The following is a 14,381-nucleotide window of genomic DNA, read 5'->3' as shown; positions in this document are numbered from 1 at the left end:
CATTCAAGATGTCCTTATGATGATAGTATGCACAAAATGAAGAAAATGTAGGCTATTCGTAACCCCTAACCCCAAAACAGATCCAGTGCTGCTGTGTGTACCAGTACCATAAAAAAAGGCTTCTAATATGCCTGACCAGACTCATCTTAAATGCGTTCTGAAAGATGTCACCTCTAATTTGATTAATGTAGGATGCAGAAACACCATTGCTACAGCATTAATCAACTCTCCCTCCTGATGAGTTAGTCTCAAGGCTCATGAACAATGCTGAGGATTTACGTAAGGTGGGTTATGTAAGAATGCTGACATCTGCCAAACAGCACAGCTGACCACCTCCACCTCACACCTGTAAATTCCTCTAATTATCCTTGAGATTATGAAAACCTCACTCACCCACCCTCAGACACACATGTTTTGTTTGCTTCATGAACCCTGAAAACTGGGAGTCACAGTGCTTTTAATATCAAAACAATTATGTATGTAATTATGTATATAACAAAGTATGTAATTTTGTATGATATGATCATTTTTTAATTTTTTTTTCAGACTGAGGGAGATTTTACACATCTGCTGCGAGGTTCCGTCTTGTCATATAAAGTGTTGATGGGTTTGGTTCACGCTGGTTTCAGAGGTCAGTGAAATATTCATCTGTTCTTTGTCTTCTCTGCTGCGGTCTCGTGTCACTTTAAGGTATTGTGGATTTGTTCAATAATTCAGATATTTTGCAAGGATGCAGGCAGATATTTTCCCAGTTAGAGGCTCTAAGAATACTCTGTGGATTTGAGTCTTACACCATCTAGAGCCCTAAAGAAAAGTGTGTTTAGTGTTTACCACAAATTACTGTACTGTTAAAAAAAAAGTCAGTAAATGTCATGTGGAATGCATCTCATGACCAAGTTTATAATTGATTACAGTTCTCCTTTCCAACTTTCAGATGGCACAGCAGTTAATTTCACATTCAAAATGCACTAAAAACTTCTCAAACGTCTTAAATCAACTCATTCCTCCATAACAATAGCAAAGGTTGTCACCCAACAAACACACTTTGTCACTCATTAAATAATGACCTAAAAACACTAACAAAGGGTAGCATTACACAATTTATTTAGCAAAAAATGTCTTTACAAATCATTCATGTTTACATTACAGTATTATTCCTATTTCCCCTTTTGTCTAGATGATGATAATGAAATTGAAAGACTAACACCTGTGATTTTCAGCTACATGCAATTATTTGGCAATTGGCACATTGGAAGCATTTCGTTTTTTATTTTTTATTTTATTTTTTAGATTCTGAGTATATTTCAATATGGTATTAATATAGAAATGTAGCAAATTGCTGTATGATTCAGTTTTGTACTAGATTTAACAGTTTTGAGTATTTAATAGGGGTGTGACAATATATCATGCCACAATATATCGCAATACAAAAATGCAACAATACGTATCGTGGAAAGTGACAATTTGCATCGTGGATGGTCCCCCCAAAATAAAAATTATTGCATGAGAAAAAATTCAAGATTTCTGAGTTTTAGTGTCAGTACTACATTAAACTACAATATATAATGTTGATTATAATGTATAATAATGCAATGTGGGAATATTTGTGGGTCCTGATAATGCCAGATGTCTGATGTTACCAGTAAAAAGTGTCCGACATTATTTTAAATATATCTAGTCAATGAAAGCGTGCAAGCATATTCATCTACAATAACTAGTAGTTTCAGCTTCAGAATCATGAATATCGTTATTCTGGTGTTACCATTGTCCTTTTACCATATGTCTTGAAGTATCGCAATAATATCGTATCGTGAGTTAAATATCGTGATATGTATCGAATCGTGAAATGAGGGTGTCGTTACACCCCTAGTATTTAAAAACTGTAAATTGGCCTGATGGTAGTTTTGATGGTGGTTGTGTCTGAGTGAGAAAAGAATTCATGTATTTTGAAAGTAGTCTTTATTGAATGCATGATCAATGATCCACAGTTGATCTCACAGACGGCTGTTGTGCTCATTGTACCAAGAGTTTTGAAAAAATGACCCCAGTATTGAGAAATGTGTCCAATTGGAAAAAATAAATAAATTGTCACATTATTAAATTAAAATCGTTATAATGTTCAGTGTTTCAATGATCACATTTGTCTATATAAAACAAAGATTTCTATTATTTCCTGTACATGTTTGACAGTTTTGAATGTGTGTGTACAGTTAAGCATGTTCTTAATGTTTAATGGGTGAACTAACATGCCTTTGTGTGGGCTTGAGGACGAAGGAGGTGGGGATGTTTTTTGTTATTCATGGGTTTTTCAGTGGCAAATCGTTAATTTCATGTGGGAAAACTCCATGGGTTTTATAATATTTCTTCACAGTATATGTAAATACAGATTAATCATTGTCTGCAGTGATATGGAAAAGGGAAAAGGTTTTAAGGAATTTGTCCATGAAGCCGTAATGCATCTGCACTGCATCTCAGAGTTGGGTTACATAAGTGCTTACTTCTGGTCACTGCTCATATGTATCCCAGTCCCTCTGCTGCTTTTGCTTAAACTGAAGCATTACATCAGTCCGCACTACATCAGTCTTCTTGCTGCAGGACTGGAGTACAATTTAAATCTCATAATATACAGATCATTGCATGATGTCTGCTACTCATTTTTGTTGTTGTATGTCTTCCGTCCTTTTGTGATAGTTTTGTAAATGGCAATAAATTTGCTATTATTTTGCCCTCAATCTCACTCCAGTGGACCTTGTTATTGGGAAGAGATAGAAAGTCATTCCCTGCAGCCTCACCTGTGACACTTGATCAAACGCATACACACTTAAACAAGGCTGCTATAACAATGACCCAGCATCTGACAAGGTTACACCTGCTCGTTTCACAATCTGACGTCACAGCCTATTTCTGGAGCGAGAGGCTGTCGACACTGTCCTCCTCCATTCTGCAAACAAAACTGATGTGAGGAACTTGTTTCAAAGCTCCTATATTACGTGTATTCACTGTGCGAAGAGCGTGGATGCATTACTATACACTAAAACAATACAGGAATGTAAGTTTACACAATAAATTACACTATCTTGAGATACCAGTATGATGTCCAGTTAAAATGCTGTCCAGTCACGAGATGAATACTTCAGTCATATTGGAAAAATAATAAAAACTGATTTATTCTGCATAGAACAGGGTACTTTTGGGGGTCAAAAAACACAAAATACTAGCTTTTTTATATCTTATTACCCCGTTTTTGAACTTTTTCTTTTAAGTCTATAGCTGAACAGTGTCACTGCTGTATGTCAGTGCACTGTAAGTTGAAGACTATACTGTCATACAGTATGTACATCATATTACTGTGAAATATACAAAAATATCCAGACTTAATCAACTTTAGTGAAGAAGGGTTTTAAAATTTTATCTTTTTAGTGGTCATCTTTTTTCAGTTTACTGGCAGGAGCTGCGTAGAGATGATTTGGTGAAAGACAAACATATTTCTCCTTGAAACACACCTGCTGGGCTGTACCCAGTCATTAAAAAGGAAGACAGCCTGTTGGGTGTTTTGCTGCAGCTCAGCGTTGAACAAGTGTAAGTACATTCATTACTTTCTGCTCAGTTCTGTCACAGACTCGCACTAGTTAAAGGGCGCCACCATGAGCATCATCATCTAACAACAGACTAATCATGCACATGTAAAAATCTAAAAATCTGTACAAATCATGTAAATGTCTTGATGAAACAAAAGCAGTGGCTTTCAAAACACTGTCCTCTTGTTTAGTTAAAGGAGAGACATGCATGGCACAGTACAAACATACTCCCTACAAGAAAGAGTTTCAAGCACTCCCTTTATTTTGCCTAAACCCCTGGGTATTGTGAAAAAACGCTATCTCTAGAATTTGTGGAATTCTGGGAGAGGCTTGTAAACAGCCAATAGACACTCATTGTCATTTGTCTCTCATGGAGGCTTCAGATCACTAAGACAGTTTTCACATTAGAGATTGAGACACAAGGCATCACCGAAGCAGATGTTCAAGATTTACAAGCAGGACTCACCAACAAGGTAAGTAGAGCAGGTAAAGAGTCGATTTCCACATTCAAGGACAGAAAATGAGGTGTGTGCTCTTATACTGGTGATGAGGAACAGGTGCCAGTGAACTCGGGGGGAAAGTAAGCGCTGTGTTGGTGTGAGGGTAGCGTAGAGCTATTCCAGAAAGCAAGGTTTATTTACCCCAACTCCTCTGTTAATTAACCTGAATCTTGCTTACTCGAGTTATGTTGGTTCCATAAAAGCGTTCGGGAGTTATTCAACCAACCCAGAGTATGTTCATGGTTAACACAACAGACATCATGGAAACATAAGCTAAGAAAAAGCATGCCATGCCGTGCTACTTCTCTCTTCTTCTTTTGTGAAATGCTGATTTACAGTGCATAATATATCACCACCTATTTCTATATGCTCACCTATTTGGTGATTGTGCAATCATTTTTGCACAACCCTGAAAGTTACCTACGTTTTTGTTTGGGAAAAGTTGTGGTTATCCAATTATTTACCCTTAAACATAACTGGGTATGCCACATATAACCTGCTTTCTGGACTGACATGTCTGTGACAATATACACAGTTTGTTGTTTGCTTTTGAGATCTGAGAGTGTTTGGACCTGAAAATAGTGACACATTATGACACATTTAAGCGGATACTGAAGTATGTGGGATCCCTCCAGGAATGGCCATTGTGGCCACATTCCATGTGTGCTTTCACCACAAGATTTAAACTCCCTCCCCAAAAAGAAACTCATGACTTAAGGTCAAACCCAAAAACAAAAGGGTAAACAGTTGATGGGTAAAGAATGTTTTGTTTTATAATAGCGTATATTTATATCTTATTACCACAATAGTTAATTACATGAATCAGAACACGTTTTCATAAAGTATAGCCTAAGAAGTTGCATTCAGAGGAAAACATTGGCAACCTTGGTAAAACAGTAGGTTGTTTACCACTGTGTCAGGATCATTATAGCACATGTAGAACTACATCTCCAAGACATCTGAGCGCATAAATTGAAAAAACAAAACAAACATCTTAAAGCAGTTTTATATGCATTCAATTTCCAAATAATAAGATTTCGATAGAATTGGCTTTTTGAACCAGAAAAATAAATGTTGAGCCAGACTTTTTGTTCGAGAATTGATCGAGAATTGGATCATTTTGGTTAGCCATCAAGCCATTGATGTGATTGATTGACGGGCTGCTTGCGCCAGTAGTTGAAGAAGAGAGAATGAGATTCTATTATGTAATATCAGAAGAGATTTGCAAACGGAAAGGGGAAGTTATTTTGTTTAAAGATTACGAGGGGTCATTAATACAAACAATTGTGCCTGGGTAAATCATTTATAATAAATAATGCTATATTTCATGGTAACTTTAAGCACATGTTCTGAATGTCTATTTTTTTATTTTTAGCAGCACGTTCTGGAAACATGCATGTGCAAACCCCCTCAATAAATAGCCTACATCTTCCAGACGTCCATGTGATGTTTGCTCGAGGCAACCCCCAGGAGATTGCGCCCTAAATATGTCCTATAAAATCCTTTAAAGGTCGATCACTTGCCTGCCTCAACCCCAGGCCAGAGCAGAGGTCTATGGTATGAACTATGAAGCAATGATGAGCTCCGTGAGAGCCTGGGGTGGAGTCTAGCTCCGCCACAGTCAGGCGCGCGTTCGAACATCACAGAATACTTACATGTACGTGTCATGTCCACTACCAAGACTACGGCAGCTCACAGTTTAAGAAATAGATTTTTGAAACTCGGATGAGAAGATATATTAGACGTTTGACAGAAATTGGAATTACCTTTTCTCTCATTCTATATATTTACCGAATATAATTTCGTCGAGAGTTTTCTTCTAATTTCCTCAGAGAGTCGATAAAACCGGATTCTTTTGTTGTTCAGCAGTAACGAACAGGTAAGACTTTCACGCGCTTTGCATTAAAAAAAATAAGTTTATACAACTATTACTACTTTTAACGCAACAATCTCTTGCATAACTAGCCTACCACATGGTTCTCTTTAAATGCTTTTTGCAAATGTGTGATCTGTTCCAATCGATCTATTCCAAAACAGGGGATTGCATCACGTGCCGTTTCTATATGCAGCATCGAATGCATTTTTCTTTTTTCGATATGATGTTTGCTCTCTTGTTTAACATTTACAAGAATGCAGACTTGATTAAATCGGCAGCTGGAGCACGTGACCATCTATATCACATTACTGCTCCCTGAGAGTTGTTTTGCAAACCACGTTTTTAATCACGTACTTCTAAGAAGTTTTACTCTACTATAGGATTAGTAATCTTTGTGGAGAGAAAGCTTTCCTGCAGCCAGCACCAAGCAATTCAGTAAAACCCTACAAATATTGCTTAAATGGGGGAGGGGGCTATTGTGTCAGTGCCAGAATTGTATGCGACTCCTCTTCTCCTCCTCCTCAATATTTATCCCGTGTAGAAAGGTTTTAGTGACCCATTTGTGCAATAACTGTAATTTACTGTGGTCTTTCTGTACACAAATGAATTCGGTTTAATATAAGATGTTCAGAAACCACTGAAGTCTATGCAATCAATTGCATTGATTAGTCAGTGTGGGTTTTGAGATGAGCATTATGATGGTGTGTTTTGGAGATGCAGCTGAAATGAACACTTATGTCTGTAAGGCTTAACCCACTCACCAAATATCATCTGAAATGCCACACCCTACAGGCATGTTCCTTGGGATCCTTATACCACCGTTTTGCGGTGGTCCTCCAAAAATAGAGCCTTTTTGCCATTCTTGGCAACAGGAGACTTAAACATGCTGGGAACTAAACTTTTTTGTACAGGGCACTTTCAGCTTTTAGATGCAGTGTCTGAAATGCTTCATCTATTGATCACAATTTATTATTTTCTGTGGAAGTTAAACTCAATTGTTTGTTGGATGAGTTTTCTTTTGTATTACGTAACGTGTACGTGTCCCAGATAGCACATGTCTGTAAGATGTCTGTGAAAGATCACTTAATCTGGAAAGTATCTGCTGTTAACTAACATCTGATAGACATCTTTAAGATGTCATTTTAACATACATTCTAAATCATTACATCTTCTAAACGTCTTTGACATCTGAAAAGACGTATTCCCAGATAGCACAAGTCTATTTTATGTGATGTTTACATCTGGAAGATGTATTTTTAAGAGTGTTTGCTCATCTGCAATACCTCTATAGGACGTTTCCTGTCAGATGCCAAATAGACGTTTAGAAGATGTGATGATTTAGAATGCATGTTAAACTGACATCTTCTAAACGTCTATTTGACATCTGGCAGGAAACGTCCAATATACATATTGCAGATGAGCAAACACTCTTAAAAATACGTCATTCAGATGTTAACATCACATCAAATAGACGTCTCCGTGATGTACGTGTGCTATCACCCACAACTCCCAGGATTTCAATTCAGGCTTAACGTGATTTGTTAAATGGTGAAAATAACTTAATTTTACACTTGTTTTCAAGTAAAATGAGGGAAGTGAGACATTTTTAGTCAGGTTTTTGCTTCCCACAAGAACTGAATCATGTGTGTGAAATTTTGCAGGGATTCAAGAAAGCCCAGTGTCTCATGCTCACTTTTTTTTTTTTTTTTTTTTTCTCAGACAAGATGGAACTTTGTGTTGCTGCAGTGTTTTTGTCCTACTTCGCTCCAGCTCTGGGTAAGTGCTTTTACTTTTGTTCTTTATTTGCTCTAGTGTTTATTTTATTTTTTTATGGTCTCTTTACAGACACCTTCTCTACTTTACTCTGATAAATCAGCGTTTTTATATAAACTAGTCTAGAAAGTCTTCCTCAAACATTTTCAAGAATTTAATTCGACCGAACAGTATATTAAAAGTTTTATTGTCCTGTGCAGACTTCCCCTTAGAGATTAACGGTAGGCTATGTGTGTATGTGTGCAGGATCAGCTTTTGGCAGGGAAATGCCAGGTAAGTGTGTAGACTAGAGGGTTAGTGACGCACTGCGATGTGAGTGATAAACAAAGATGAATTTCAAGTTTTTCTGTGCTTCTGTTTTGTATCGATGCTTTTTCTGTTTATTTCTGTTTCATAAAACTTGACTGCAGCTGTTGCACTTGACTGTTTTTCTGATACTGGAGCAGCTTGTGCAGTTTTGGCTTGACATATTTTTGGCACGTTTCTCAAACGGTTCCACCGTGTCTTGTTTCTACTTATTACACCTTTCCCTGAAGGGTTTTTCTGAAAAGCCCATGAAGTAACAGTACTCTCGCACTTCAAGGCTTGAGACTTTTTCATGTGTGCCAAATGCAGCTCATGTTGTACCTAACCTTGAGTATATGCAGTTTTGCTACTTCTCAAGATTTGATTGACCTTGCAACATTTCAAGTATTGCTGTTGGAATGTTTTCTATTGAGATTTGTCCACTTTTAGTAGTTTCAGTACTGCGAATAAGGCTAATCCTTTGGATTTCTGTGAGAATTGTTGCATTCTCAGACACTTATTTTGGGTTGTTGCCAAAACCAACATTTGAATACACCATTTAACCACGATTTAAGTCAGACTGGCCAGTGTGTGTACTCTGCACACATAATCATGCATGTGCAATGTTTTTGCAAAAATGCTTTGTCCATTGTTTTTGAAAGGGATGGAGGTAGAGAGAGAAGGACAGATCATTATGGATAACAAAGTCTTAGTCAGACCATTCATAATGTTTAATGGGAGATTTGGAGCAATGCCTTCAACATTTTTGTTTACAGAGAGCAGCTTCTCTGAAAAGACTCTTTAAAAACATGTTGCTCTATTTTTACTCCACTGATGATAAATGTGTGACATAAAATGGGGACATATAATCCTAAAGTAACTTTTCAGGCAAATGCCTGTTTAATACTAATAAGTATTTGAGAAGAACTTTTTAAACATGTCAAATATTACAGAATTAGGCTATTGTTTATTCTTAAATCTTGGAGATATTTAAATTTTTTTGTCTTGTTTCATTGAAGAATATAGTGATTACTATGATTTTTTTTCCAGACATAAGTTCTTAAAACGGCCTTCCTGTTTAATAAGTCTCATAGTTATATAATTTCTCTTGTCTACTACCATCCTTGTACACATGCTTTTTGAAGATTGCCATATTTTATACTGTTTTATGGCTGTATGTGTGTCTGTGTCCAAATATCTTTACTGTTGAAATGTAGTGTGCAACCATAATGTTAACACTGTAGTGCACTGGAATGTTTAGCTGCCAGTTTTATATTAAGCAGTTTTAGAATCACTAAGTCCTATATTAATTTAAATTGCACGAATGAAATAGATTTGTTCCTCTAAATGCACTTAGAATAACAAGATAATCTAATTGTTTTGTTCTAATTTGTTTTGTTTGACTGGCATAAACAACATTTTTGCTTGGTTAGATTTTAATTGAAACTTATTCTCTCCGTCAGCTTCCAAAATGGATGAAGTTCACGGTAAGTGTTTTCTTGTCTACAATAGAGTTTACATTAACCAAACGTCTTATTGGCTTATTAACATTGTTTTTAGCCAGGCTAGACCAGGTTTATATTTTGTGTGCCTTGAAAAAGTGTGTTTGACACTATAAGCTTTTAGTTAACAATGGGTGCAAAAATTATGGAGTCACCAGTCAGAAAGCTTTTATCCTCTTACGGTAAATCCCATACATTATCAATTTGTCTATAGCATTCTGATATTTGAGAAATGGCTTGCAGATACCTAATGAAAAACCCTACAGATAGAAAATGTTTTTTTATGTTTTGGCTTTAGAATGTCATTTACCATCTTAAATTGTCCTAATATTTTACTACCAGTATTTATTTATTTATATATTTATTTATCTATTTTACATAGTTTTGACTCTAGTTATTTTCATTTTTTCTCCCACCAGAGTTCGACAAGCCATTTCATTATGGTGAGTATAGATGGACTTTAGCTGCTTAGCCAGTATACATACTTATATGGATTAAGGAAATCTCTTGGTTGACTTCATAAAGCTGATAGGGAAAAAATATTAGTAGGGTATAACAGGGCTAAAGGCACATCTTAACAAAAATGTGCTGATAATAGTGTATGATTGCAGAAAAAAAAAATCTTTTGTAGTGAACACCAGGTCAACACCAAACTTAGGCTAAAATATGATATTATTTGCCATCTGAATTTAACCATTTGTTTATTATTGTGCCTTAAGCTCAGACAGCATGAGCACCTTTTACCCCATATACCATACTTTTTCATATTCAAGTTTTTGTCACCTAGTGGTTTAGAGGAAAATCCTTTTTACCCTGGTGCGCCTTTAGCCCAGTTGTACCCTACTCATTGAGGCATTTGTGTTTTTCAGTGTATTGTATTTTGAATTTATTTTGATGTCATTTTACTATGGGAGTTACTGATGTTTCCCATACTGTGCTGAGTACTGTTGTTTTAGCAAGGGCTTTTGGGGCCAAAGTGCATCACCCTGCTCAGGAAACATCTGGGAAGTCAGCGAGATTTGTGTTTCCCCTTCTGTTTTTCCAAAATAGATGGAAACTACTCACCCCGGGACTTAGCTTCTGTAAAGCACATCAGTCAAATTCTGATATCTACCCCAGAATTTCCAGTTCATTGTCCATACTTGGATGGATATATAAATGATCTGTGCCACAATGAAGAGCCCTACTTAGAAAGCAAACTACTAATTACACTATATGGCAGTTTTTAAAAAGTGGTTCCAGACTGTCTCAGGAAAAGTCATTCTTTAGCTTCTTCATTATGCTCAGGAAATTGTTTGTGCGTGTTGTGTTTGCCATAACACCGGTAAGCAGGCCCAAACGGAATCTGCAGACCTGTTTTCACATTTTCTGTGCTTATTTTAAGAAAAATTTTGTTGAATACATTTTTGTAATATGAAACTAAAGTAGTGGTCGACACTTATTGGTAAACAGGAACATGTTCTGCAGGCACAGATTCCGTGTGCGCCTGCTACAAAAGGGCTGATTTCTGAATGAATGTTAACTTGTGTATTGGTTTTCCATAGTGCAATTGTTTTTATTTTAAAATATATTTTAAGCTTGTGTTTCTAATTTAACTAATTTCATGTTTTCAAAATGTAAACGTGTGTCATTTGTGCATTTGTACATGGTCTTCTGAATCCTCCTTCCAGATTATGAATCTCTGAGGATCGGTGGTATGGTCTTTGCCGTGATACTCTTCTTGATGGGCATCTTCCTCATTGTCAGTGAGTGCCAAACTATCTGCGTACTAGGCTGCGAACGAGTTATGTTTTAATATCACGGGAGCATGGAGTTGGTTAAAATGTAGCGTTTCTATTGCATTTCTTACAAAAACATTATATACTGCATGGCATCAAATAGATACTCCATACATTATAGATAGACATATTTGAACAGTTTATATATTTTTGTCGATATTGGTCTAAAGTGGATCCGTGCACACAGATAAACAAATATCGGTTACTCAGCGTAGACTGGTGTCAGGCCAGCATGTCTTTCATAACCTCTAAGTTTAAACCTCTCTACGATACCCAACACCGCACCATGCCTTATGCCTTATGGTGTTCCTTCAGTGCAGGGACAAGCAGCCAGTCTAACCCTTGACTCTTACTCTGAAACCCCCACCAGCCCTCATAAATTACTACTGAGAAGCTGTCTGTTATACAGACCATATGAGTTGTTTAGAAGGACCGCAATGTGAAAATTCTCATCTTACAAAGCAACAAAATGTTATGCGCTACATCTAAGACGACATGTGAATGTATTTCTCTTGTATGTCATAAACCACTATTTGTTTGGGTCTGATTTCTGGTTTGTTTCCTATAGGTCGGAAATGCCGCTGCAAAGGGAAAAAGTCAAAGTAAGGGGCAAAGAAAACTATAATGAATCTTATTCTACCAGAATGTTCAGGTTAAAGCCAACAGAAAGCTAATTGCTTTGACATTGACTTCTGTGTGACACTATTCACTATTGACAATGGACCTTTTTGCTACCGTAATGTTGCTAATGTGACCACACCTTTAAAGTCAGCATAAAAACAGAAGTTGTGATAGTCTTTTCTTCCATATTTTCACATAAATCACTTCTCGAACAGGAAAGAATTTAGAGTGGGACTTGATTTTGCCCATCAAAAAAAAAAGGCCATGACATGCGAGTATGGTGATCACCCGTCCCGCAATGCGTACCCCTTTTCCCGCAGGTCGCATATATTGAGAAAATGTCTCGCATTTTCATCAGATTGGTTTTTAAAAACGTGCATGCGTTCTTTTGCTTTTTTAAGAAAGCATTTTATTTTTTCGCTTTGTGGCTTAGTTTTCCACCTCTTTCCTAGTTTTTCATCTATTTCACCCTTCGTCAGAAGTAGATACAAATGCAACAGCCGTTTAAATCCTATCCAATGGTTGAAAAGAAAGGAGTAAACACAGTCACTAGTAGGTTGTGACGGCTGTCAATCAAATTGTGGACCAGTGATTTTTTTTCCATGTGTTCCCTGTCAGAAAACAAATGGATAATTCTATCAATTAAAATTGTATTTAACAGAATTTATCAACTTATTGCCTGCTGTGGTTGTTTTAATTCACATCCTTTCTAAAATTATGATATATTCTTAATATATATATATATATATATATATATATATATATATATATATATTATAATAATAATAATAATAATATTTTATTATAATATTATTATTATTATTATATATATATATATATATAAAAGATTGTCAATCATCTAATTTCATGTTGTTTATATTTTATTTGTTCATTGTTTATTTTGTTGGATTTTAGTTGGACTTGGTTAGAACGGTTTCAAAAATAGTTATCTGCACGATGCTTGCTGCCTTTGGGCTCAGGGATGTTGAATTTAAATGACATGTAAAATACAGACATGTTATGTTACATTGTGATGTAATGCTGTTTTCTGGACATGACTTAAGAAAATTTTTATTAGCTAAAAAGACTGAATACAAATGTTTTTATTAGGTTAGATAGACATTATATAACAGTTTCAGGTTATGTTTTAGTATAAGTGATATGTCCCACAAAAACATATAATCGGTGTGTTTGATGGTGCTCACCCTACATGTGTGACAGGTTGCCCCGCCCTCATGCCAGTAGACATCAGAGAAGAGAGAGATGCAGAAGGGCGGGGGAAGTTATCTTGATTAAAGGGCACAAATTTATTTATATTGAATATTGCAATACTCCTTAAAACAATAATTGATCATTTTGTTTTCATGCTGACTTTAATAAAGGTTCCAATTGTGACACCTTGTTTTGTAATCTTAAGCAGAGAACCGTCTATATAATCTCCATTTATTTCTGTGCTGTTCAGAATAGATCTTTGAACTTTTTGTCGCTTTTGTTGTCTCTTTATCTGCTTCACAGGCCAGTGGGAATTGACACAGAGGCAGCCAGAGGTGAGAATGTTCTGGTTTTTTTGGATTCATGAAACTTAAAACGAAACAGACATTTACTGTATTTTTATTGCAGGTGCTAAATAAAGTAAACCAGGGGAACAGAGAAACAGGTGACACTGCATCTACTTTTGCATTTATTGTGATGTTATATATCCTGCATTAATGTTTAAGACTATCTCTGTTGTCTTTTTGTTCATTTGACAGAAAGCATGGCTTCTTAAGGAGTATCTTAATCAAATCTGTGGCCATTTGGAAGAAACGGTCCTTTCAGGATTTAGTTCTAGTGTTCACCACAGTTTTTAAATTTGTATGCCAATATTTCTTTGTCTCTTGGATGCATGATAGAATGAGTGCTCCTTTTTAAAAATGAAAAGGTAAAAAAAAAAAAAAGTTTCAATAAAACTGTTAATTGTCAGCTAAACTACTTTGCCATAGAATGAATTCAGCACCTGATATCTGTGAGATTTGTGCCAAGTTTTTGTCACGTGCTTTTCAGCTTTCTCTGAAGTTTGTGAAATACTTCGTATAGTTTGTGTAAGGGCTCAGTAGCTAAAGGAAATAGTTGGCATTTTATACATTTTGTAAATTGTCTTTCCAGTTTTTGTCACTTTACTGAATTGACAATAAAACTGTACACTGTAGTTGAAAATAAAGTGATTTCTATGCAATTTCTGTTAAGTGTCATCGAGAAAATGACGTGACGGTTATGTAACATTTGTGCTTGGCATCTGTCTCTCCTATTCAGTGTGTTATAAATAGTTGACCCTGTTATTAGTGCAACCAGTTTGATCGTGTGGCTGATTTTGCAATATTATTTAGATTCTGTAAAAAAATAAATAATAATATCTGTGCATGTTACATATATCATGATATTATACACGGTTCTCTGATATTTAATTCTAATTGTTCAATATTTTGTAG

At 35.9% G+C, this 14,381-nt stretch overlaps 1 protein-coding gene across 6 annotated transcripts; it reads left to right on the top strand.

The window, feature by feature from the left end:
- The first annotated feature begins 588 nt into the window (after positions 1 to 588).
- Positions 589 to 14,128, top strand: fxyd6l (FXYD domain containing ion transport regulator 6 like). Of its 6 annotated transcripts, none has more exons than XM_089117654.1 (10): positions 589 to 631; positions 7,674 to 7,730; positions 7,974 to 8,000; positions 9,476 to 9,499; positions 9,934 to 9,957; positions 11,185 to 11,259; positions 11,861 to 11,894; positions 13,429 to 13,460; positions 13,534 to 13,570; positions 13,665 to 14,128. In XM_089117654.1, exons 1-9 carry the CDS (start codon positions 604 to 606, stop codon positions 13,542 to 13,544), a joined length of 312 nt encoding a protein of 103 aa, XP_088973780.1. In that variant the 5' UTR covers positions 589 to 603; the 3' UTR covers positions 13,545 to 13,570; positions 13,665 to 14,128. The 6 variants fall into 6 exon arrangements, with proteins under 6 accessions (XP_088973780.1, XP_088973781.1, XP_088973782.1 ...); XM_089117656.1 differs by lacking the exon at positions 589 to 631 and adding an exon at positions 3,943 to 4,051; XM_039680049.2 differs by lacking the exon at positions 589 to 631 and adding an exon at positions 5,630 to 5,957.
- The last annotated feature ends 253 nt before the right edge of the window (positions 14,129 to 14,381 follow it).

This window comes from Pimephales promelas, chromosome 12, assembly GCF_988280905.1.
Source record: "Pimephales promelas chromosome 12, fPimPro1.hap1.1, whole genome shotgun sequence".
In the NCBI taxonomy this organism is placed as follows: Eukaryota; Metazoa; Chordata; class Actinopteri; order Cypriniformes; family Leuciscidae; genus Pimephales; species Pimephales promelas.
The sequence above is the reverse complement of the archived record's forward strand: the minus strand, read 5'-3'. Positions and strand labels throughout refer to the sequence as shown.